The 26,473-nt window shown below is 39.2% G+C and overlaps 2 protein-coding genes across 11 annotated transcripts in view; one reads left to right on the top strand and one right to left on the bottom strand.

Annotated features, from left to right (window-relative positions):
• Positions 1 to 26,473, bottom strand: part of ADPRHL1 (ADP-ribosylhydrolase like 1) — a 400,125-nt gene that overhangs the window by 150,008 nt on the left and 223,644 nt on the right. The gene's annotated exons all lie outside the window — the stretch shown is intronic.
• MCF2L (MCF.2 cell line derived transforming sequence like) overlaps positions 1 to 26,473 on the top strand; it is a 147,447-nt gene that overhangs the window by 92,613 nt on the left and 28,361 nt on the right. For all 10 annotated transcript variants that reach the window (XM_052705836.1, XM_052705833.1, XM_052705832.1 and 7 more), the window contains 2 exons: positions 35 to 149; positions 17,236 to 17,326. In XM_052705836.1, the coding sequence (XP_052561796.1) occupies positions 35 to 149; positions 17,236 to 17,326 (206 nt within the window). The remainder of the gene's footprint in view (positions 1 to 34; positions 150 to 17,235; positions 17,327 to 26,473) is intronic.

Here is a 26,473-nt window from a genome sequence, read left to right as displayed (position 1 = left end):
GTGTAAACACACTTGCTGCTTGTTTCTTTTGTAGGTGGAAGAGGGGGAGATGGATGCCCTGTTATCACCTTTCCAGACTACCCAGCTTTCAGTGAGATCCCTGAGAAGGAGTTTCAGAATGTCCTGACCTACCTGACCAGCATCCCAAGGTAAGCACCTGTCTGGTAGAAAATTCTCTTATCTGATAAAATATTTCTTTTTTTCAGCCATTTGCATTATGGGGAGAAAGTCAGGCTTAGTATTTAAAGCAGAAGCAAATGTGGCTGGTGGTGCAGAGTCAGTGAGAGTTTTGATTAAGTGTGAACTGTCTAATGTAGCATTTAGATTAATTATATATAGTGCTATTTACAGTTCATCAGGCCAAGAAAAAAATTACTTCCTTGTAGGCATGGATAAAGATGTTGTGATAGAAGTTGTGCTTTTTTTTTCATTTCTTTGTATTCTGGATCCTAGAGTGCAATGTTCTGTGTTTTAATTGAAAAAACAGTTTTGGCAGAAGTTGCTAATTCCTGGATGTTACTCAAAATGTTACACAGTGTGAAGCAGAACTCCACAGTTACGTGTGGGGATTTGTCCTAACTATTTCTGTTCCGTTTCATTATCATACTGAATGTACAGTTCCTGTAGCACTTCCAAAAATTTGGTGGTGCTAATCCGGTCCTGCAATTAAACTCAATTGTCTTAGAGGGCATGGTAGTACTGTCAATCAACCACTCATCAAAACCTGTGGTTCTGTTGAAAATCAATCAGGGAACAAAACAGTGACATTCAAGATCCTGTTAGACGTGAGGAAGGCAAGTAGCAGAGTGGAATACAGACCCTAAATTTTGGCTTGTTCAGGGAACTGGTAGGTGTAATTCAGTGGAAGCCAATTCTGAAGAGTAAATCTGTGGTTGAAAGCTGTGAGGTTTTTAAGGACAAGCAACGTCAAAGCGCAATAATGCTATGTCTTGAAAAATGAAGATACCCACTGAGATACTGTCTGGGCTAAATAGGAAACTTGCAACTTTTTGCTGCAGTGCAAAGGCAGCATGCGGGAGATGAATGTAGTGACAAGCTACAAAGGACAAATACAGAAACATTGCCCAAACACATAAGGGTGGTTTCAGGAATGTCCCAATGCACCTGGAGCTGAAGAACAAGGAATGAGGCATATCAAGCCCCCAAGCCCCACACATCCTGCTCCTATAGAGAAAATTATTCTGCTGCGTTAATAGTATTGGAATGAACAAAGAAAATATGCACCTGTGATGAATGGGCTGAGTATATTAGCAGTTGCCAACATGGATGTGTCTAAAATACTTAATGAATTCTTTGCTTCAGTCTTCTCTGACAGAATCTTCCAGGCCTGTATTCTTAGAGAAAATGTTCAAGGAGGAGAATGTCTAGAAATAAATGAGGATCTCCAGGATCTCTTGAAAATATTTGACCTAAGTGCAGGCTATGGGATAATCTAAGCTGCATCTGAAGTATCTGTGGTGCTGGCCAGTAATATAGCAAGGCTATTCTTTATCATCTTTTAAAGGTTTTAGTGATCAGAGGCAGTCTGTGATGTCCAGGGAAAAGCAAATATTACGTTCATCTTTGCAAAGGCTGAGAATAATGTTGCTTTACTCTGTCAGGAAGTTTATAGAGTGAGTCCTCTTAAAACACATTTATAGTCACAAGAAAGAAGAAAGTGCTGGGAAGTAGCTAGCATGAACAAAACAATGGAAAATTGTGCTTGATCCTATTTCTGTGGTGAAATATCTAGTTGCATAAATAAGAGGAAGCTGTATATACCTTTTACCTTCAGCAACACTTTCTACAGCCTTTCCCCAGCACTCTTATATCCAAATTGAGTCATTACAGCCTCGGCAGGAGGGCAGCTAATTGGGTAGAAAATTGGATCATTGGTTTGTTGCTGGGAGAGTAATAAGGCTTTGAGGTAGACAGCCTTCATCTGTGGAGGTTTTTGAGACCTGGCTGTACAAAACCCTGAGCTACCTGTCCTGAATTTAGGTCTGGCTCTTTGAGTGGGATGTTAAAGCATTTCAGGAAGCTCTCAGCTATTGCATGACTCGAGATCTCCTTTATGCCTTTCCCAAAATGGACTGTGTGACTCTGCGAGATTAATTAAACACAAGTTGTGTAACACACTATGTTGGTCTAAAGCTGCTTTTTCTCATTCTTTTCACTGACAACATTCAACGCTGTTCAGCATGGGCCATGCTGAACTCATGTCTGAAAGTAATCGTGGCATGTGTCCCTCGTGCACGTGGGTGCCTTTGTTTACTGAATGTGCATGAAGAGTTATAACTTCGGTCTTGTAAAGGTCTTCCCTCTTAATTACTTGTAGGACCTGCTTCCTGTGCCCTCCCGTTAACACCTTATTAACATCTACATAAATCAGGGAGAAGAGCTGCAAGCCAACAGTCAGCCTCACTTTGTTTGTTTATCCTTGTGTTGTTTAAAGTGTATGGTGGTAAGCCTCCCTTGATAGCACCTTTCTTGAACATTGATATTACAAAATAATTATGTACCGAAGTTGCATTTTCTCTTTCTGAAAGTCCTTCGTAAGGCACTTTATCATGGCCTGCAGAACTTCTTCATCAAGTGGGTTTGTGTGGGAAAATTCTGATCAGTAAACAACATCTGGTGCAGGGGAAGCACTGAGTGTGTCACAGAGCTTTGGTTTTATGGGAGCACGTTTTCATTAATGAAAAATCTAGGAGTAGGCATTCTGTTCATTTTTCTGTTCGTCTTCCCCTAATGATAAGCTATTGGCTGCAAATACCCCAAAGATGGCAGTGTTGTAAAATTGTGTTGGCATTTGTGATGATGTTAAAGTTTACTTACTGCAGGATTTTTGCTGTTAACTTGGTTTACAAGGGCTAAAATCATGAAGGCTGTTTTTGATGCTTAGAAAACTGTTTTTGAGAGAAATGGAAGCGGTTAGTTAATCATTTGTTTATCTAGTAAGCCTATTAAAAAAGATCTAAATTATACAGATTGACATGAAGCATACCTATGCAGCTCAGCTTTTGTGCATGGAATGCTCTACAGATTGATGTCATTTAGTTTATGAAATACACGAGTCTTTTGGTTATTCTGACTTAGAGAAAATTAGCTTTTCTGTGAAAAGCCCTGTAGAGCAATAGGTATGTCTGGAGCCAGTTGCTTGGAAAGTGTGCTAAGCTATTAGTGCCACTTGGCCTCACACGGGATTCCAGATCACAGCAAGGGGTTGGCAGCAATAACTCAAAACTCATTGTCTGAATGCCTGCGATCATGTCTTAAGGGAAATGATATTTCGTGGGAATGACAATGAGAAGCTGCTAAGAGACTCAAAAAGAAAGGACTTTTTTGTCTTCTACAGCAGATTTTGTCCAGTAAAGTATTTGCTGTGATAGTAAATTTAGATTTGTTCCCAAGGAAAAGAGTACCAGTAATGGTAATAAGGACTTTCTGTCCAAATAGGGAAGCCAAAACTTCTTAACCTGTCTTTAACTATTCCATCTAATTATATATGTGCAAATACAACCTTGAACCCTCTTATTGTATTATTATTCTATACTGTACAAAAACAGTTTTACAAGATTTTCCACTATAAACTCTTCCTTGACAGTGCTCTTTTCATGGAGAGTTAAGTGTCTCATAGGTCACCTATCATTCAGAAGCAGAACTATTCTAAATCAAGTGTTACAACCTACGTGCCCGTGGAGTAGGATAATGCAAATAGCAGAGCTGTCAATGTAATTTCTGATGTGGAAATGTCTCATGTTTGAGGCAGTTAAGAAAAGGGATGATGGAAAGGGAATACTTCATTTCAACTTAAGATACTCTGTTAAACCTGGTGCAGTTGTATGCCATTAAACAGAAAGCTGAACCATTTTCTCAGGTTAGTATCTTGCTTACATTGCAGGGTAAATTTGTGTTATGTAGACAACTGGATAAAGTACAGTGCCTAATGTGCAGTTCGTAACCTCCAAGCTTTTGGTCCAGGGTTGTTGACATGATGTACAACAACAATTGCGTACTATGTGTTATTAAAGATCACTGTTTTTTCCTGCTACAGCAGTAGTTTAAGGATGACAAATATAGACAGTAGGAGATTACTGTTGATCATTTTATAACTGCTGTTTCAGTGATTAGATGTATATGATAAAGGTATACGTGTAATACTTCTGAAACAGATCTTTCCTTTTAACATTTCGTGATTTTAGAAGTGTTATTGAAGTACAAAATATTTCTTTACTGAATAAGTGGAGACTTTCTCCCTGAGAATGATTTTGTTTAGCTCAAGTGATGCTTTATACATCACTTTTTGTTTTATACATATAATATCCAAAGTGAAAGAAGGAGAATCCGTAATGGTATGTAATGTTCTAAGGCAATGTCTTCTAGGAAGAGTACCTGAAAATGTTAAATTGCTGCATAATCTTTCAGTAGAACTAGTGATCCACAGGAATTAATAGGTCTTGCCAATGGAGGTGCTGCATTCGTATCTATATGGAAGTGTCTGTAAGGAACATGCTGTTTGAAGTCAGCAGTTTCAGCAGAGAATAGTGAGCCAATTTTGCCTCTGTTTGAGACGCTTTGAGAACATTTTACAACATCTGTGTAGCAGATCTCATGTTTGTTAGAGCCTGCAATGAAGAATGACTCCTGTTACTTCACTGGCTGAGTCCTTTGGGATCCTGCTGGTAAGCTGGTTAGGTTGACAGCCACATAACTGAGTAAAAAATCTGAGGTCTTCCATACATAGTGCCTGTTATTCCAATAGCAAAGAGGAAAGGCACCTGTGGGATGTATTGTTTTTACATTCTCCACAAAAGATGGAAGGAGAATATTTTACTCAGTTTTGGAATAGGATCTTGATGTAACTGTCTGTTGTACCCTTAAGAAGTTATTTTGGGGCACTGACCATTTGTTTTCTTCATTTGAAAGTTTTTTTTAACTTTCATGTTTCATCTTTCTATATCATCTAGTAAGTAGACTTCAATGATAAGTGATGTACACTGAAGGCAAGTGTTATTTATGCTTTTTTCTCTCAATCAAGGCTGTAACCTGTTTTTTGTTAACTTAAAAGTGTGTATGCCTTGGAATGTGAGTTTACAAACTGTGGAGTGTGGCATGAGAACTCAATGTAAAATAAATTAACAGACAATTGCTGTGGTTTAAAAAAAGATAGGATTTCTCAAACATGTGGTTTTGCTTCTGGTTAATTAGCAGTTTCTACTGAAATCTGATAGCAGTAAGTTGTTAATAAAAAGAAATGACTTTAATAACTTTCTTCATTGCTCTTATAGGTTGATCTTTGAAGAAGGAGAAAAGCTAAAACTCTTGTTGTCACAAGAGATTAAAAAGAAAATATTTAAAACGTGTAATGCTAAATTTTAGACATGAAGTTCCCTTCGAGAGAAACAGTATAGATTAGAAAATTTGAAACAGGTTTTCATGGCCAGATCAAGTCTTATGCTGCTTTTTAAATACAGTGCTCAGTCCTCCTGTGCTTGTATTTAGAGATTTTTATTGTGATGCCCCACTGTCCCACTGCATGGCCTTAAGCATATCTCAGGTTAAATTATTGTGTTCTGCTATTTCCTGTTTGGGAGGCTTTCCCCATCAGCTTCCTGCCCAGGAAAATGTCCTCATGTTTAAAATCTCCGTGGTTTACAAATGCTCCAACACTGTGATGTTCTAAGAAACGCTATTGTTTGTGGTACCGCCTGGTGTGTGAGGTTATGGAGCAGTACTGTTCGAATTATAAACAGAACATGATTACCTCAGACAGAGTTGGTGTCTGAGGGCTCTGGAAGTTCTATTGTTATTATCTGCTGAGCTCCAGGTGCAGCATAGCATCTGTCCATCATTTGGGATAACAGATGTCTGTGCCAAGTTGCTCAGGGGCTCAGACTGAACAAGATGTAGAGTGAGAGCAGCAACGCGTGAGGAGATGAATAGCTGGGGACCAGGAGAACATGCCACAGCATGGCATAGATATTTCTGGAGCCAACAGACCTTTTTATTAGTCTCATTAGCATGGACTCACTGCTGTGCTCTGGAATCCAGGGCAGTTGTGTTAGGGTTAACGCCATGTTTCTAGCTGATGAGTCCTTCAAGGCCCTAGCTGAAGTTCGGAGGAGCCGATGGGAGAGTAACCACGTGTTACCTCATTTATCTACAGCCTAAATGAGTGCATAATAGCTAAGAGTTATCTTTTTCTATTTTATGGAACACCAGGGGTGAATGTCATGGCATAGTGGGTAAGAAGTGCCAAAAACCAGGCACTCTGTCAGTTCACGCTGACATGCTGAGGAACAGTTTTGCAGCTTCAGTGTCTATTAGTGTCAGCCCAGTTTCACTTCCACGCTCTCCTCTTTGTCAGATTACAATCCAGGCAAAAACCTGTATCCTGCTGTTACTTTGGCAGCCCCTCAGACTTGTCAATGAGAAATCCCAAGACTCCCAGCAAAATCTGTCATGCTGTGCATGGCCTTCCTCTCTGAGCACAGCTGCCAAGCAGTTGTATAAATGCAGTATGTTCTTGTAAGCAAAAAAAGAAATGTAAAGTTTTGTGTTTAAAGTAAGAGCACTGAATCCTAAGGTAAAGCATGTTGCCTTAAGCTTTTGCATCAGATGCATTGTTTGATGAGATTAGATGAAAGCTCTGTGTGTTTCTTAGTCTGAATTTTTACTAGATTTGAGGTAGTTCATCTTTTTTTTTTTTTTTTTATGTCCACCTTGAGAATGTCTTAACTTATTTTAAAGCATCACTGTTAAGGCAAAGCCTTTTTGTTCTTTAAATCCTATGTACACCTTAAGGACTTGGAGGATTTGAATAGTATATAGATTCTGTATGCGTGGCACATGTTATCTGATAAAGAGACAAGGTATTTTTGCAGTGCTCAGTTTGTGGAAATTAATTAGTATAATGCTGGACCCTGTGCCAGAGCTTCCATTAGTCCAGTCTCAACTGCATAGAATTTAACCCTCTACTTAAGAATAAACTCACCTTCCTAAAGCACAGCACGTAACTTTCTAGGAAGAATGTCTCAATACTTCATTAGTGGCATTAGTTGTTGAAGCATACTGAAGTGTGTGTAGTTCCAATATTATCATTTTGAGTAGGTGTAGAAATATGTTTGTGGAGTCAGACTTCGTAGTCCCGAAGCTAGGAGCACCCTGGCTTTCTGTTGTTTATTTAACTTAACAAACATAGAGCCATTTTGCCTTTACTGACCTATTTATCTTTAATTGTCCCTTCAAGGATAACGTGGCCTATTTCAGCCATCTGTAGTTAACTCTAAAGCAGTCCTCAAAATTCTTGTCTCTCTTCAAACAGTCCTTGTGGAAGCAGTTCTGTGTGACCTGAAGAAATTACACTGAATTTTCTATTCAGAAAAGAAGGTTCTTCCTTAAAAAAATATTTTGGTTGATTTCCTACTCTACAGGAGGCTGTGTTAAGCAGGAATTTTGTCTTTTAATAATTATTTCTTCTACTTGCAGAAATACATCTAAGTCACACTGATTTTATTTTGTGGGGTTTTTTTAGTGGGCTATGTTAACATACAAAAAGGCTGATGGGTACTGTGGAAAGGAAATAAGTGTGTGTCATAGATCTACAGCTAGATGGTGATGCCTGGACATTTTAGTTCCTATTTTAATTCTGGTTATATTCTCTCATCTTTCCCTCGCAACAGCATAAGGTATTTGGAGCAGAAACAATATCAGCATATATGATGGAACATAGCCAGCATTACTGTACTGCAATTGGCAATTTTTATGTAGTTAGTTTAAAGGGGAATTGGCATGAAAGTGCAAGAGTGCTGGGAGATCGCAGAGTAGGAGACAGTGGAGAAGACTGGGATACCCATATCTAAACCTGAGTGTGGAAGAGAGGTCTGGTTGTGTATGCCGTATAAATCAGTGCAAATACTTAAAAATTAGTAAACTGTGTGCCAAGATTCCTTATTTGGCTGAGGAGCACAAGGAGCACTGTAAACAAGTCCATCAGGTAGCCCTGTTTGGATTTATGTTGCTCAATTTCAAGAGACCTGTTGCTGTGAAAGGATAATGCCCTTTGGGCATTCTTCATTCAGTGCCCTTCCTATGGGCTTAAGAGCAACTCTCCTGGCACCTATGAGCTGACACTCACCTCATCTATAATGTGTCTCTGACAGTAGCCTATCTTCCTTGGAAGGCTGTTGCTTTGAGGGCAGACACAAGGAGCTTCTGTGGCCACATTCCCAAGGGGACTGAAGGATTTTTAGATCCAAGGATGAGCTGAAGCAGATGTGACCATACGGTGATTTGGGCTGCAGTCATAGCAGGAGAGGCTGTGAATTTTGGATGAAGCATTCAAAATTTTGAACTGTCAGTCCCTTGGGTAATGTTCTTTGGTGTTGTCTTTGTTATTCTGTTCCTCTGCAGACCTTCAAAGTCTATATCTCTGACAAAAACTCGTGTGTAACTATGTTGTATCTACTTACAAAGTTCCTAAAAGCAGTTTTTTATTTTATCAGATTTTCAGTCTAAGAATCAATGAGAAGTGCTGCCTCCTTGCTTATGGGTTAATACTTCTGTTGTGAGGTGTCGCATCATCAGCTGTGCTGTGTGAAATGCAGCCATTTCTGCTAGGAGCTTTATATATTATCATTTTTACTTGGCATTCAGCAATTTTGAACGGACCAGTAGAGGCTGCTCTTGGATAGCAGCACTTCTGACTGTTTCATTTAAATTGCTTTTGCTTCATTCCTATAGTTTTTGTTTTTTTTTTTTCATGAATAATTGCCTGCTTTAAGGTTGGATAGATTTTTTTCCTTCTACAGCTAAAGTGCCTTCAGCTGACTATGAGAGGGCACCAAAATTCTTCAGATGTATGGCCTGTTGATGAAGCACAGTACAGGCTAGTACAGTACTAGTTAAAAACAGTGGTTGTTATATAGCAAATTTCTTTCAAATTCCAGAGATTTGGATATAAAGAACTAAAGCTGTGGTGTGGTGACTCGCACAGAGCACCTCGGGAAGCTTGAGCTGAGCCTGTTCCTTGGGGCTGTGCTCACAGGGTGAGTTTTCAAGGGCATCAGAAAGTAATGGACACATCTTCAGCACTGCTGCCAGCACTGACTTCTTTAGCATTTTGAAGAGATACAGGTTTAGAAAAATTCAAGACAAGAGGGTATTACTAATTCCATCTAAGACTATGCCAGTCATCAATTGTTGCTCTCCACTTTTACTTTGTATTTAACAAAATTGGAATGCTCTTCAGTGTTTATTTTTCTCATGAATGTTGCTGGAATAAAAAAACCAGCATCTGATAGAATGATTATACACCTCAACTGGAAGAGTTTCCTGAAGAAATCCAAATTGAGATATCAGGCCCACAGTGTGAATCAGAGTTGAAATGCCACACTGGTTTGCTTTAGGAGCTCTAGAGGTTTCTGCTAGATTGCCAAAGAGCTTTATCTGAGAAATGTTGAGAAATGTTCTGCTCATGAATGTTTATGCTTGTTAGGAGTAGTTCTGTTCTCAAATGCATGCAATTTGCTTTGACCTGAAAGACGATTTGTTTGTGGAAGCGTTTGGCACTGAAATGCTATTTTCTGTCTAAACAATTAAATGTCATCACAATATCGTGCACATATAGAGCCATCTTCTGGGAATATGTTTTCATCCCATTTTTCTTCATAGATTTTTTTCTTTTCCATTAGTAATAATGCAAACCTCGAATTTTCTGTTGTAAAAACAGCAAATATGTTTTTAAAGTTTGCTTATTTAGAGCAAGGATAGTTACTTGAGAGATATCTTCCATCTTTCAAAACACTTTCAATGCGTCTTGGGTGCATAAGTAACTTCATGATTTGTGCATTTACATAGTGAATTTGTAGTATCATTTTGCAATGCTGACATTAAAAAGAATTGCAACATTTTTATCCATAGAATCATAGAATGGTTTGGGTTGGAAGGGACCTTGAAGATCACCTCGTTCCAACTCCCTGCTATAGGCAGGGATGCTTCCCACTAGACCAGGTTGCTCAAAGCCCCATTCATTCCCTTCTAGGGAAGGAACATCCACAGCCTCACTGGGCAACCTGTTCCAGTGTCTCACCACCCTCACTGTAAAGAAGTCCTTCCCAATATCTGGTCTAAATCTACTCTCTTCCAGTTTGAAGCTATTTCCCCTCATCCTGTCTGTACCTGCCCTTATAAAAAGTCCCTCCCCAAATTCCCTGTAGACCCCTTCAGGTACTGGAAGGCTGCTATAAGGTCTCCCCAGAGCATTCTCTTCTCCAGGCTGAAGAGCTCCAGCTCTCAGCCTTTGCAGGTTTTCAGAAAATGTATAAGCAGTATCTTGAGTAGCAGCAGCATTACAAAGCAATATTTTACTTAGGTGCTATGTTAAAACCTCAAGGCTCTCTTAGTAATTGAAGCTACAAGATTCATTATCTAGTGTAGAGCTCAAACAACGCCTGCTTTATCGTTTTCTTTTAGCTTCTGCTATCTCTGAATAGATTTTATCCTGTGCCTTTTCCAATAAGACTCAGTATTATAAGCTATAAAAGCCCATGATATCTGAAGCTTTTGAACTGGAGCTTTGTGGAGCATTATAAGTCTACTTGTTTCCAATGTTTACTCAAGAATGAACATGTTGGTTTTATTTCCTGTAAGCATCTTTACCAAGGATAAGAAGTCATTCATCTTTGTCTCACTCTGGATAGTGAGAAGCTGGCTGTCAAAATCAATATGTGAAGATTCCATCAAGAATAAATATATTTGAAAATAGTAGAATACGTTGCAAAAATTACAGTGTCAGATCTCATAGTTTATTTTGTTGTGTATGGGGAGGAAGTTTGTTTGTTTAAATATCTAGCTAATGGGTTGGTGCTAGAATCAAATGGATAAGCTACCCAGTTTTGGAATGGAGTAGATGTTACAATAATGAACAATAAAGAATTAAAAGTAGTGTAGCTACTATCTAATCATTAGTTACTGTTATAGCCTGGTGACTTTAACATGACAACTGAACTTTAAATTTGATTTATCTTTGTTAAATTCATAAGCCATTCGCTTTTTTTGCTCTGTGAAGAACTGCGTCCTCTAGAGCACATCTGGTGTTCAGATAGAAGTTCTGAATATCACACAGAAAGGGCATAAAGAGAGGAAATGTGGAACAAGGCTGTGCCAGGTGACCTGTTGCTTTTTTTTTTTTTTTTTAGGGAAATACAGTATGAGAAATGATAATGTGAAATCAGTCTTAAACTGTTTAGTTCCTGTGGCTATAGGGCTTGACTGATTATTTTTTTTTTATTTTTTATTTATTTATTTATTTATTTGTAATTGCTGTAGTGAAGATTTCTTCTTTTTTTCTTCATTTATTAATATCACATTCTTCATTATATTATCTGACTGCCTTCTGGAGCCTAATGTTTATTTTGTTTTTTAATCTACAAAACACTTATGATTAGGAAACTTACGGTTCTTGTTCTTGTTCCTCACCTCCCTTGGAAGGCATCCTTAGCAGCAGCAGGAGAAATGGAGTCTTTGAAGTTGCTCAGGTTCAATCAGTTTAAATGTTCCATAAAATGTAGGATACAAAGTTTATTTTGGGGAACAATAGCCTTGGTAGCTATTATCTGGTTTCCAATGGTCTGTTCCTAAGCAAAGGAACAGGAAATGCTCTTCCAGGAGGCACTGACTTGTGCTCTGATGACTGAATATAGGATGATTTCTGACTTCAAAGAGTAATGGCTGCTGGAAGCACTGTCATGAATAGTTGCGTGATGGGAACGCATGATATTCAAGTGCTCAGGCTGTGAGACTGCCTGCATTTTATATGCTGAACTTTTTTGAGTACAAACTTGTCTTCTATACCAGATGCAAGCCCGCCTTTGAGAATTCTTTTTTTAAAGAGCTGATCCACATAACTTTTTGTGGCATGCCCAAGCATGAGCATAATTACCTTATGGATAGGATGGTGGACAGTACACAGTATAGGCAGTAGCATTCCTAAGATGAACTTTCACCATGTCTTGCATGTTCAACCCTTTTGTGGTACAGTAGTATGAGCAATGCTGTGTGAATGGCTCAGTTCCACAGTGCTTTCTACATAGGCTCACATCTTGTATGCTAGAAAAGATCTGGATTAGTAAGCAGCTTGATGAGATACCGCATCTCCTCAAGCAGTTTGTGTGTACCACTGATACACACTGATGATTAGTGATGAGCTACAGAATGAGTAAACCTGAAGAGCAAGTGGTACTGGGGATCTGTTAGGGATCTATATGTATAATGCAGTGACTTGCTTCCAGTTTGCTGCACGCTCTGCCGTGATGCTGTTGATGTGGTAATTCCATGTGGAATATTACTGAAGTCCTGCTATTGAAATAGCTATTCAGCCACTGAAGGCAAGAATTACTAGTCAGCTTGTATGTATAGGCAGAGGCTCTCAAGGTAGTGAGCAATCTGATGTATTATGGAAGCCAGCTGGATAATAATAATAATAGGGATTTAAGACTGAAACCCATTTTTATTACACTGAAATTATTTAATCTAAAATACTGCTCTGAATTTCAAACATCCAAAAATTTGATACTAACAAGTTGCTGTGACAAGTCTGAAGATTTACTGTTTTGTTGGTAGTAGAGAGCAGAGACTGCAAGCAGTTGCCATACAACACTGTAAAAGCAGTAGGACCTTAATGGTATAGTAGTTGTCACCACCCATGCCTTGGAGAAATGCAGGGATCTTTCAGATGGTGACTATGTAATTCCTTCCACATACCCCAGGGAAAAGGAAGTTCCTTTCTGCAGTCCTACATGCTATAAGTTTTCCCACCCTTTCCCCCAGGTGCATGAGATCATGAGTCTTGTAAACAGGACATTGAGGGAAATGTCCCCATAACCTAAAAGCAGAGGAGTCACTAGGTGGAAAATTCAGGTTCTGCTCTACACTCGGTGCTTGTTGGCAGGTATTTAACCTCATTCTCACCATCTCCAGATGGTGTTACACACTGGATCCCCAAGGTGGGAGGAGGGATGAACAGGAAGTCCATCCTCTGCTGCACTTTTTTTCCCATTATCTGTCCTCTGTAGCCATCACACCCCTTTCCCTGCTTTCTACCCTTCTGATCTGATCTTTGTGAGTTTGCTAGTTATGTTCCCCACAGAGCTGGGCTGGTTTCTCTGCCTTTCCAAAAATGTTGTATTCTTTGTGCTGTTGTGGAAACAGAAGAACAGAGCTGAATTTGTGATGTATATTTTGTGTTAGGAGTGAAACATAGGAAGGAAATACTAAAATTTGAATTACAAGCTTATGATTTATGTTTCATAAAGTACACCGGATACAAGTTAATGCATTAAGGAAAAAAAAAGCACAGAGGTTGTAAAGGAAATGTCAAGAGGCCTTGATAGTCAGGTGCTACTGCTAAGGCTGCTCCTCTTTCTTACTGTGAGAATTGGTTTTACAGTTGCTTACAGTGCTGACAATTTTTTTTTCTCTTCCTGATTTCTCACATTTCTTGTTGTTTGAGTGTTAGACCACGTCAGAGCTGTTCTCAGGAAGATAGGGAACAATCCACTGTGCTTCCAACAAATATCCAGTTTCTCTATCCTTTAGTCAGGAACTTGACATTTCTAAGAATGATGGCCTTTATGGTAAGGAAACACCTTCCTTTCAGTTAAACTGCTAAATCCATGGACACAGATTGTCAAGTTTGTTATCATAAAGTGTCCTCTGTTGAGCTGGCCTGGGGATTTCACTGCAGTTGCAGCAGGGACTGCTTTGGAGCCAGGTCAGCTAACCAGAGCTGGGAGCCTGTCTGGGCTGTGAGGGCATTCTGCTGACAAGCTGGTGTGAGCAGCAAGTTGCTGGGACTTGCTGAGGTATTCGTGGTACAAGACAGCAAGGAATAAGAACGGCTGAAGCAATGAGTGGGAAGAAGACAAATGTGGGTGTTGGTGATAAGCTTGCTGGAGATTAATGCAGCCACATGGAAAGACTTGAGCTAAGTTGGTACAAGTACAGCACAGCTGGATTAAGGCTTGAGGTAAGGCTTCATGAGCAGGAGCAGGCTGTGTTTGTCAGAGCGTTCTTGTGCTGAAGCACAGGTGCAGAACAGGAGCCAAAATGCTTCATTCTCAAGCAAACTGGGGGGGGCAAATCAGGAAATGAATATTTGGTTTGAATGTAATAAATACAGTACAATGGGTCAATTCACTCTCAGGTGGATGAGAAAGCAATGAAAAATTGAAAACATGCTTGTTAGCATCATTCATCCTATGCACTAAAGGGGACTGGCAAGGAGGGGTCTTGCAAATTGTCTTATATGCAGATACAAGATGTATGTAAGTGTGGGTGGTAGGAAAGAGAGGGAAGTTGAGCAAGGCTGGACTGGCAAGCAGTCTTGTTTGCAGTGTTTACTTGTTCTTGTATACGTGACTTTGTGTCTTGATAATGTTCTCAGCTTTGTTGTACACAATGCTTCAGTTTGGTTTGTTGCTTCCTGCTTACCACTTGCTGGAGCTGGATTGCAGGCTCAATAGCCAACCCTTTGCAGTGAGGCACTGTCGTCAGGATAACAAACCTTTTCCCACAGTGAGTGTTTAAAAGCCCCTTTCCTCAAGAGCATCTGAATTAATAATAATTCACTTAGGAAAAGTTGAATGTGCAAAAGGGACTGTTACTTTTCTGTTAATTTCTAGTACCAAGTTGAAGTTCTTCTTTATTTTTCTCTTTTTTTTCTCCATGCTCTCCTCTCATATCTTCTCATATCTTCGTATATATCTATCTATATATTGGGTGGGTCAAATCTTGATTTAGGAGTTGACAGATGATGTATTTTTGAGTGACATAACGAAACTCAGTGAAGGATTCAGAACAGAGCAATTATATTTTTTTAGGCAACCTGATAAGCGTGGTAGTAGCTTGAAGTCAGATGCTCGAGACTTTGCCACTGGATCTCTCCTAGACAGCAGTTGGAATGCTAGCTCTTATTTCTTAGCCTGGAAGGGAGTCTTGTTCTAAATCAAAGAAAGCTGACTAAGGACACCTTTTGGGGCTATTTTGGTGTTCTCCTTTGTCAGCTCTTCCCTTTTAGAACAACTTGTCTTTGGTATTAGACTACCTAATGCCTGATGTTGAGGCAGGTGATGAACATTCATCTGTGTGGTGCTTTCATCTGGACCTTCTCCAGGTTCCCAGCTGAGTTTGTCCTTCCCTGTGCCCTGAAAATAAGTCTGATGTTCTTTCAGAGGCTTTCATGTTCTTCTTGTTGTACACAATTGTTGGTAGGTTCTGGAAGTATGATGTAGATGTTGCACTTGGATATTGTGATCTGAAGCTCTGCTTGGCACTGAGAAAGTATGCAGAAATTTCAGGACTTTTGAGGACTTTTACTGCTTATTGAAAATAATTCTTCCAGAGTCATAAAACATCAAAACTTCCATGAGCTATTATGGGAATAGTTGTAGCCACTTTTGGACTCCATCCATGTTAGGCTGTGTGACCCAACACGTACATTATGTCAACTGGTTATTGTGGGATGTGGTTGCTGTTCACATTTTATTTTGCTCAGTGACTGAACATTAAAATGGTGGCAAATTTTAATGGGATACAAGATGATGTTAAAAAACTGGTCTAGATTTATTTCCTCTTGCTCTTTAAATAAAGAAAGAGAAGGAAGAAGGTAAGCTTTACTAAATCATGTAAATATACTGTGGTTGTAAGCATATTCCTAATATGAAGCCCCTTTTGTCTGCAAGTGTTAGTCAAGCTTACAAGACAACCACTCAGATGTTGTTTATCTGTGTTATACTAAGAGGCAAGAGTTAAGTAGAGAGCTGCTGGAGGTGGTATCTAAAACCTTCCTGTGATAAAATTACTTAGCTGCTTATGGAAGAAAGCAACTGTTGGTGTTTCTTTGCACTTTTTCTGATTATTTGTGTTTCTCCATAAGTATTTAGTCTGTGAATTAGAGAAATGTACACCTCATAAAGGAGAGGGAATAGGCTACAAGTCATGTTTAAATTTGTCATTTTGAAGATTAGGTGAAGGTGCTGCATCTAGTTACTTGTAATTTACATTTTCCTTGGAATCCTTTTATTATTACGCTGTCAAAATGATCCTGTGTTTTCAGATGAGTCAGCAATGCGATTCAGGGATCCTCACATTCTGTTGAGTTGATAGGTTTTTTTTTTTTTCTTATTTTTTAAGGTGTGATAAATCCATACGTACTATTTCCCAGCACTTCACACAGCACAGGCGACAGGCCTTGCAGTGAAATGAACATCTGGAATTACAGACCAGCTGAGTGATTAAAAATAACCAAATACACAAGAAAATAACAAATTCGAGCCTGTCTGCCTTGTGTTTGCCTGTCGTCTTCATTTTGATTGCGATTGGCCAGCAAAGTCTGCTGCTGGCATTACACAATTGGCTTAGATGGGAAATTACAAAACAGAAGCAGATCGCTTTATTTGTACTCTGTAGCACATGCAGCTGAGCACAGGCGAACAAGAAGGGTCACCCGTACACAAGGATTTCAGTGCTCTTTTTCACAGATGTTTCCATTTCAAGGAAGTGCTGCGTATCTCGTTTTGCAGATCTATGACTTGGAGTTTTTAAATGCAATAGGGGTTTCTTGCTTTGGTGAATGTCAGAATGTACCTGGGAGCAAATTTGTAACCTGGAAGCATTTGAGAATTTCAGATGCACAGAAGAATGTCGTGGAAGGATCAGAAAAACCTGCGTTTTTAAGGTGTTTTAAATATTAGTAAGGAGGAAAGCAATACAAGCAGAGGGTTGAAAGCAGATGCAAAAGGAAAATGACTTTGTTTTCATCCTGGAATTATGTTGTTGGAAACAGCGTAAATGAGGGGTTATGAAGGCACCAAAACAATGGAGAATCAAAGTGTGTTATTTTCCTGTGAAATAACCTCTGTGCAAGACATGTAAAAATTACCTTCCATGAAAAAGCAATTAATGATTTGAATATGGTTTGAAGCTCTGTGGAACATTTCTGGGACTGCTGCATCTTTCCAACGGTGTGTACTGCATCTTTATCTACAACACTTTAAAGAAAATTCTGCACAGAAGAGTCAAGCTGCCATTTGTTTGCATCTTGTTGTTTTGTCTTTTGTTTTTAGTTTGTTTTTTAACTAGCTTTTATCTCTGCTTTTTTGAGAAGCAGAGAAGTTCCACCTGTGTTTTTAACTGATCTTTCTCCTTTTCTTCTTCTTTTTCCTCCAAACTTAGTTTGCGAGATGCTGGAATCGGGTTTATCCTTGTCATAGACCGCAGACAGGACAAATGGACTTCTGTGAAAGCTTCCATACTGCGGATAGCAGTGAGTACTGTTTTACATTAACTCCTTAAAAAGATTTCCCATGTTGAGCCTTTCTCTTATAAACAGAAAAGTCGCAGGAGCTTTTTATTCAACAGAATGTTAGCTGATGTATGGCACACAAAATATGTAGCTCTTGTGTCCCGGCTGAGTGGAGCTGAGCATCATGTGCCCTTGACATGCTTTTAATGCAGTTTGCAGCTCATAATATCAGCCTGAGAAGGCACTTGGGGAGCATGGTCTTGTGTGCATTTCCCCAGGTGGGAGCAGCCCTTGCATGGGCAGCCCATGTGTCTTGCTGAACTGTGGATCTGCTTTGCACTAGCTGAGCATTAGGGTTCTAAATTTGTTTACCTCTTGTCAAAAGAATGCAGGTTTAAAAGCTGGTCATGTGGTGTTTGAAGAAAAACAAGTGTTGCCTTTAAGTGGAAAAATCTTAACCAACAAATACCCACACACTGTAAATATTGGTCTCTGATTTAATAATGATTTTTGAAACAAGGGAAGTGACATTTAGAGGACTTTTTTTTTTTTTTTTTTACTGAAGTACGAAAGGAGATTCATAAATGTTGTGTGTTCAAGTCCTTATCATAACATGTATTGTTTTTATTTTTAAATTCTCATGTTGTCCTGGCTTGAATTGCCTTCAGTAATTGCTGAAAAACAGCTGTAAGAATCCTGTATTTAATTTTCTTTAATTACTGAAAATTTTTGTTCCATTAGTAAGTCCAATCAAACCTGTCAACCTGTAAAAGTCACCTTTATGTGGCTCTGTTTTGATCAAATGTTTCTTTGTTACTAGTTACAAAGTATTTATGTAACAGTAACAAAATACTCCTGCTGTATAGCTATTTGTGACTGAAAACATTAGCAGTAGTATGCTGTCCCACCCTGTTCCCTAGTTTGTTTCACCTAGAAAGAAGACAGTGACTACAGTTCACTTCACTGACACAGATCAGGTGCACCAAAACAAATTATTACATATATTCTGAGCAAGCTGTTGCATACGTGATCTGTAATCACAGGTATTCTAAACAAACAGTGTATCAGACTGACTAATTAGTACCTTGGGGGGAGATAAATTAGGGTAAGTTAAGGGTAGATTAGATTGGATATGGTTATGCAAATTCCAGTGAAGGTAAATTAGGGTAGGAAAGGTTATAGAACCTATCTTGTCAGTGCATCTATTGCAAACTGAGATCTAAAGTGGGGGTAGGGTTGGGGGCACACATGTTGGGAGAGATTTCAGGTCAGCTGAGGGGAGCTGCAAACACTGTTCTCCAGCAACCTGATTTTATACCCTTTTTACACGTGGTTTGCCTTGATAAGCAAGGAGAAGTGAACTGTTAGAATGTATGCAGACTAAAATATAAGCAAGGGTATGAAAAACACAGACAGAAAAGCAGAGAAACTTGCGTTTGTTTCTTATGACCTCATTTCAGCTCTCAAAAACATGAGGGATTGTTCCTAGGTTAATTATCACGTGGTTTTATGGTCTCCGTATTTTTGCCAAAGGCGGCACTTTCTCTTTTCTTTGACAACTTCCAGTTTTAGCTCAGGCCCTTGACATGAGTACTAGGCTGTATGTTGTTAGGCATAGATAAGGCAAGTAGAGGCAATTGGAGGTGAGTGGAGTGACAGAGGCATAGCTGCAGCCTTATCTGACCTGCACAGCTAGGGGTAGTTCTCATCCTGTTCCCTGGTTTTGCACGACCTCTCCCCTTCTTCAGCAGGCTATGCTTGGGCCGTACTCCACATATGCCTGCAACACAGCTTTTTCTAAAATAAGTCTGTTTAGGGATGGTAAACTATTAAAAATGCACAGAAATATTAGCAAAAATATTTTTTGCCACTGCATTTTTGAGATGCAGTATGGAACAGATTCCAGTAGGGAAAGCCAAGAACAGCTTTGTGGGTGGTTAAAGAAAGAAAAAGGGTTAAATCTCTGAAGTTTGTGAATCACTTTCCAAATTCAGTGTTGTACTTTCTGTTCAGTATATTAGATAAGTATTTCACAGATGGCAGTCATTTTATTTATGCAATTAAGGCATGTTGGAGTAGGCAACTGCAGACTTGTCACTTACAGTCATAATATTAACTTTTACAGTAACTTGCCTCTGGTGTGCACAGTTTTCCCTAGAAATGCAATTTTCAAAACTTGGGCATCTATTTCCCTTGATACCAGATGTGTAAGTGCAGTGATTGTATGTGTTGGTTCCTTCCTGGAACCTGGAGGGTTCCTGTGGGCCTGGAGAATCACAGAGTTGTTAAAATTAGATGATCTCAGAGGTCTTTTCTAGTCCAACCATCAAGCCATCACTACCATGCCCAGTGACTATATCCTTAGTGCCACATCTACAAGGTTCTTGAACACTTCCAGGTATGGTGATTCTGCTATTTCACAGGGCAGCCTCTGCCAGTGCTTGGAGATGGGAGTGCAGGTTGTAGTGTCGCTGATAGCAGCTCATTTTTGTTTGTTTTTTTTTTTCTTCTTTGAGCTTGAGAGTTTTGGTTGTCAGCTCATTTCTCCTAAGTCATACAATATCTACCCTGCTGTCTTTTTTTCTCTGATCACCTTTAGGGGATTGATCCTTTTATTGGCAAAATCAGATGCCAGCACAGACAGGGTGTTGTGGCTGGAGCAGTGCCCAGCAGGAGTTCCTGGCTGGAGCATCTCTGCCCATTGCTAATATTCTGACAACTGTAGGAAATACATTTGTAAGCAGTGAACAGCTGCTAAACAGAAATTCTTAGTAACGTGTGTTTTCTATTTTCAAGACTCTTCACATAAATGTCTGATTTATACTATTAAGGGTTGAAAGCATGTTCTAAAACAAAGTTAATGAAAAAAAATCTTTATTTTTTTTTAATTCATGTGGAAAATCTTCCTGTTAAGAGAACTTTCTAGGCTTGATTTTTCCCACTTTATTCTTAGAAAACAATTTATTTCCTGTAACAGAAAATGAGCAATGAAGAGCAGAATCCGTATTTCATGCTGACACTTTATGGTTTTTTATAGAGAGCCAAAACTATGAAGGTGAGGTAAAAGATAAACCTGTTTTTGTACAAATAGGAATGGCAGTGTCTGTAGCATTTACCCAGCACTGCTGCTGCTAAAGCACATGCAGCAACAGCGGAACTGAAACCATACAGAAGGTAGTGGGTTGAAAGGAGCCTTTGCTCCTCCTTTCCTGGGATGTAACAGAGAGAATAGCAAGGATGTACGCAGACATGCAAGTTTTGCTGTTGGTAATACTCTAGTTGGCGAGGTTACAATGACAGGTGGCTCAAGAGGTTGCCCATTATCACTGAAAGTGTGCTGACTCATGATACCCTGTTCATAGTTCCAGTGTGCTTTCCTAAAACAGAAACCTGTGGCATTACATTGTTTGTATCTTTGTTGTCCTACCATCATTCTCCTTCATCTAAGGCGAAAGGTTGAAGTATGAGCTCAGACTTTTAGGCAAACAAAATCTGCGCTCAGCTTCATGAAAAGCTTCACTCATAGTCATCCATCAGCCTCATATTGAAAGTCCAAAGGAAATAAACTTTCTAATTCCTTAGGGAATAACATATCTGTGGGCAGCTGCTTGAGGAAGCAGTTGGTATGGAGGTCACTCAGGTAGTGAGGAAGTTTTATCCAGTTCTGAAAGTTTGCAGTCTGTCTAAATGGGACAGGAGTTGGGTTTTATCCAATCTGCTGCAGAAGTTTGCATTATGATTTGCTATCTTCAACTTAGAATGCATTGTTTGCAGGTTTTGTGCCTTCTGTTTGGGGCTGTATTGTTTAGAGTGCTGTGTTTTTCTTAGCTGTTCATAAATCAAAGCACAGCGCTCTCTGTAAAAGAGGCCTGGTCCTTTAACTGCTTTGAAGGTTAGGGCCAAGACCTTAAGCTGGCAGAAGGAGACCAGAAGCAAAAGGAGAGACTGGAGTGCTAATACCATCCTAAACCTTGCAGGAGCCAGGCAGTCCCATTTTTCTGCCATCTGGAGTTTTATCGTTGGTTTGACATCCAAGGTGAGAGAAACAGTGAATCACAGTAATCCAACCTTGAGTTCTTTGGCCTTGTTTGTAGAGAGAGATTGAATTTCTCTCGACTTGAATGGTGGAGGAAAGATAGATTTTGTAACCAATGCACTATGGTCATGAAAGATGCTATTTTGTGTTATGGACAGGAGTTCCTGCTAGCCCAATTTTATAGCTAGCTCTTTGCATTTTGTGCTGTAAAAGATAATGATGCTTAGTGGTTTGTATGGATTAAGCTTGAAAAAAATGTTCTCCTTTCAGCCCCCAGTTATGTTTCTTATTAAAGGCATTTTTTGCTTAGGTTCAAAACCACACCAAAATCTTGATGATACGACAGTATTTGTGTGAATTTTGTAGCTGTTGTTTTTGAATGATTGTAGTAAGTAATAAAAAGGTTATTTTGAGATGTATGTTTTTTGCCTTTATTGCTTCAAAAGTTTTGAGAAAATTATACGTGCAAGCACTTTTGCAGTTTTCCTAGTATAGACAGCCATTTTTTCTTGTGTATTACATGAGAGTTTTTTTAATTAAAAAAAAAAAAAAAGGAAAGAGAATCACTTACAATCTGAATGCTGGATCATAGTACCACAAATATAAATCACAGACCTAAACAAAATAGCTTGATGCTTTTAAGACTAGAGTTTAAATTGGTCCATTTATGAATTGTTTTAATCTAAGATTCTTCCTTGACAAGAAGTCTGTGTAAGAGCTTTCATTCTAGCCAGGAATAAACTGTCTTAAATAATAATTTTTAGAAATAATAATAAACCAGCCCCAAATTCTGCTTATTAGCCCCCTTATATGCAGAGATACTTTGAAAAGAAGTGTCCTGAGGCTCGCAGCATAGTAGTAAGTGAAGGAGGAAAAACAACACCACAAGACTTGGTAATGTGGTTATACTGAGGCTCTTTAAAAATGAGAAATGGTGTTGTTTCAGTTATTTAAAACAAAATGAAACTGAGTCTGGCATTAGCTCTTTGGTAGCTCACATGATTTCTGAATTCTGACTGATTATGTGGGGAAGGTAAGAGAAAGGGGCCTGGGTTACCTGTTTATCACAGCACCTTTCCATTGCTATATGAAAGTATCGAACACTTGTGTATACCAAGGCAGCTGGGTGAATTGCTCTGTGAAACTGAACAGCAACTTTAACTGCATCTCTGTCTATAAGGTATGTGTACCTGTCTGTGTAATTCCTGTGTATATTAAATAAGCCCGGGGCACCACAGGTGGTGGCCTGAGATGTGAAATCACAAAGGTGGTGTTTCTTCTCTCTGAGAGCACGTCTGGTCTTTGCTGCTGAAAACCATAGTGACCAACACCTGCTGATAGTCCCAGGCCACTGCTCTGCTCCTGCCCTGCCACTGCTCTGCTCCTGCCCTGCCACTCCCAAGGAGCGGTTTGACAACACTGCATCCTGTCTCAATGACTGCCTGCCCCTATTTTGATGACTCTTGTAATATAGGCTACTCAATTATATTATTCCTCCTTTTGAAAATGCCATCTGACCATCCAGTGGTCTAACAGGAGTGGGCAGGATTGCTGCTCGATCTGACTGGCACAAGTAGGATGACAGAATGACTTCAGTAGGCTCCCTATTGGGAGTGCCTGTATTAGCAGCTTCTTAACCATAGGTTCAGTACTGATGCTACAGGCAGCCACTGTGTCATTAATATCCTGTCAAGGAAGGTGGTGATTAGGACTGTATGTAACTAAATTTTACTATTAAGGCAGCTCCTGTTTTGCTCAGCCTGTGAAGGTTTTTCCCATGTTCCAGATTAGAAGTAGCCATAGGATAGCAAGCATCTCCTCTACTGGAAAGGTTTTGTTTAAGGATGGTGTGCTGTTTATAAATTCCTGGTTCAGTTAATGTCAAAGTTGATGATCCCGTGCTCACCTGAATCTTTGGAATAAGCACTTGTCTGACTGGACATCAAAGTCATGAAGAGAGATGAGCAGACAGAAAAACTAATCCTATGAGTGTTGTGAAGCACCAAACAAGTGCCCATGCTGATGCAAGTGAAATGAAGCAATATATGAACTAGAGTAGAGTGGGGGCTACCCTGACCTAAGCAGAATCAGAAATGTGCGAGTTCTGTGTAGAGTTTTGTTTTTTCTTTCTTTCACTGATATTTTTTTGCATGGGCATTAAAGTACAATATTTGAGACAATATACTGGTGGAGCAGTTTAATAGTAATCTAGTAAAGAAATATGCTTTTGAGTTAAAAGAAAAAAAAACAACCACAACCAATTTTCAAGTGCACAGGCTGACACAGACTTGGTGTCACAGTGATGTTCAGTGACTTCAATAAAACAAGCCTTGATGGCACTTTATTTTATGACACTACTAAACACACACAAGCATTTATTGCCATGTATAATGTCTGGCACAGCCTTATTGAGAAGTCATTGTTCACTATGTTAGCATAGGATACAGTGGCTTCAAACAAGCATTCTGCTGGACTGGAATGGAGATTTTTGCTCTCTGCTGTTCAGGCTGAGGTTGGCTGGTTGATGAAGTTGAAAGGATGCATCTGAGGAGTGTCTCTTGCATCATATCATTGTCTCTGCAAGTCACCAGAGCTTTAGGAGAAAAAATAAAAGCTGTTAGGAGAGCAGTAATATTTAGGCAGTGAAGATACAAATTCAGTTAAATGTTACTGGTCCAGCATCATTACTGTGTCAATCAGTTCCTTCTTTCTTTGTTGTTTCACATACATTGGTTTTTGAATTTGACTCCTGGCAGTGCTCAGCAAAGTTGTAAACATGTAAGACTGCTCTGTGTTTTGGGGGATGGGGGGGAAGAAACAAGCAACCCAGTTGGAAGCACAGGAGACAGACTGGGGGAAATAAGAACAACATCGTAGACAAAGTTAGAATAACCAAGAATTTTGGATGAAAGACAGAGGAAACTCTAAGTTTTGAACAGAAATTATTCTACACGGCACACAACTGTAGTGAGTAGAGCAGCATAGTTTCTGGGTAGACACAGTGGAGAGCAGTTGTAATGTGTCTTCTTTACCTGCTTGCCTGGGCAGGACAGTCTGCCCTATTTAGCTGTGTGATTGAACACATCTTATAGAGGGTAATGTACTGTCTAGAAAAACTTACTCTTGCTTTGAATCTGTCAACTACTCTGCTCCAGTACCAGCTGAAATATTTTCTCTAAAATCATGACATCAAAGTCTGAATTACAAAGTATAAAACTGAGAATTTAAAGATAGAATAAGAAAAATTGTGTATAACTAAAAATTTACTTTTGCTGTTCAGTGTCTTTAGTGCTTCATAATTTCACCACCTCTTTATGCTTCTGTCATATCTACTGAACACTAAAAAAAAAAACAAACTAGTGCTTCCCTATGCTCTGTGCAAAGCTAAATGGGTAGCCAACAGACATGCCAAAGATGCTGCATCTGGATTTTGAGTAGGGATGTATATCTCATGTGAACAAGTTTTTCAAAATGTGTTATTTCTTCTTGGAATTTCTTATTCTGATGTTGGTATTTCCAGTGAATAATTTTCAATAGGAGGATGCACTCTGCCACTACAGGCACAAAATAAATTGATATGAGTTTAGTTTAATAGACTATGCAATTATCATTGTACAACTATTCAGGCATTTAATAATTAAAAAAAAATTGTCCATTCTTGCAAGTGTTTCTTAGTGTAAGTAAATCACTCTTAAATTTGAAGTTGCCTTTGTTACAGTAGCTTTCAAAAATGGATTTATTTTTATTTTTCTCATCTGATTATAGGCAGGAATCTTGTAGTTAAGGTCCATCCTCTGATAACTGTGGGTTAGTAAGTCTGCAGGGTGTACTGCTTTCAATATGCACAGAAAGATTATTTATGGTGTAGTGATGGAGAACTTGTGTGGGCACTCAAAATTGCTGGGATTCTGTTCCCAGCCTTCTAAGGGGCTCTACTGGGGCTGAATCACTGGGCTTCCTAGAAAATATGGACATTATTAGAGTGGAGGCAGATTGTAAAGTTTAAGTCTGTATGATCTCTCAGTTAATTTCAGTTCTTGGAATACATGGGGAACCACAGTGCATCCATGAGATCTCCACTACTAGTAGTTTTAACTACTTTTCTGTGTGAAAGTTTGTCATGTCTGCTGCTAAATGCTTGGAATACCCTGGAACCTTAAAATGACTACTGAACCCATCTCCAGCCTCCCAGATACTGACAGCTTCATAGGCATAGGAAGAGAACATAGCACAACAGCTCGTTCAGGTCAATGTATGCATGTTGGTGCTTTTTTTACTTAGAGATGTCCCACAGTTTCCAACAATATAATAATAATGTATATATATTGCATACTTAATCATTATAATGAACTTCTCTTTAGAGAGCTTTAGTGCCTCCCTGCTGTGGAAATACTGAATATGAGAGAAGATTTGTGTCATTTCAAGAATGGCTAAATGCTAAGTATGTGAACTTCTGGCACAGCAGAGGGTTTGTTTGTTTGCTTATCTCATAATTTAGTGCAACAAGCCTGCTTTCCTTCTCCTCTCTTCTGTTTTCCCCATGCCGCTTTTAGAACTGGGAGAATCTGTGAGACTACAAGTTGAAAGATGAGGAGAAAAAGCACAGCTGAGGACAATTTTTGTTTTATTTTTGTCTGAAAAATTGATGCTTACCTCTTCTAAGCTACTGTCTGAGAAATTCAGTCTTGGTGGTGAAAAATTCAGTCTTGGAAATTCAGTCTAGTTTGTGTAGGCAATTGGCAAGGTAGTACACATAAACAAGAAATTGGTTATGTATTCACATAATAGCAGGGGTTTCTCTTGGCACCTTCTATTAGAGAAAAGATAAGATAACCATTGGAAACACTGTTGAAAAAGTACTAAGCTATCTTTGTCTGTTCATTTGCCTCCTTGGCTGTGATGTCATCTTAACTGAAGATACGAGCGTTATGAGCCAGCCCTGAAAAATTAGATTCCAGGAGAATAGATTCCTGTTCCCAAGATGCATAAAGCTCTCTTTGAATGGAGCTCTCTGTGCACGCCTTGTTAGGTTTATAATTGGTCACCCCGTTATGCAGAACTTTGATACAGTTGGTTTGTGGTTTAACAGAGGCTTCTCCTTCGAAGCATCAGAAAACAACAGATTAAACTTG

The sequence above is a fragment of the Tympanuchus pallidicinctus genome, unplaced genomic scaffold, assembly GCF_026119805.1.
Source record: "Tympanuchus pallidicinctus isolate F22 unplaced genomic scaffold, pur_lepc_1.0 scaffold6, whole genome shotgun sequence".
NCBI classification, from domain to species: Eukaryota; Metazoa; Chordata; class Aves; order Galliformes; family Phasianidae; genus Tympanuchus; species Tympanuchus pallidicinctus.
Note: the sequence above shows the minus strand (reverse complement) of the source record. Positions and strands in the feature narration are given on the sequence as shown.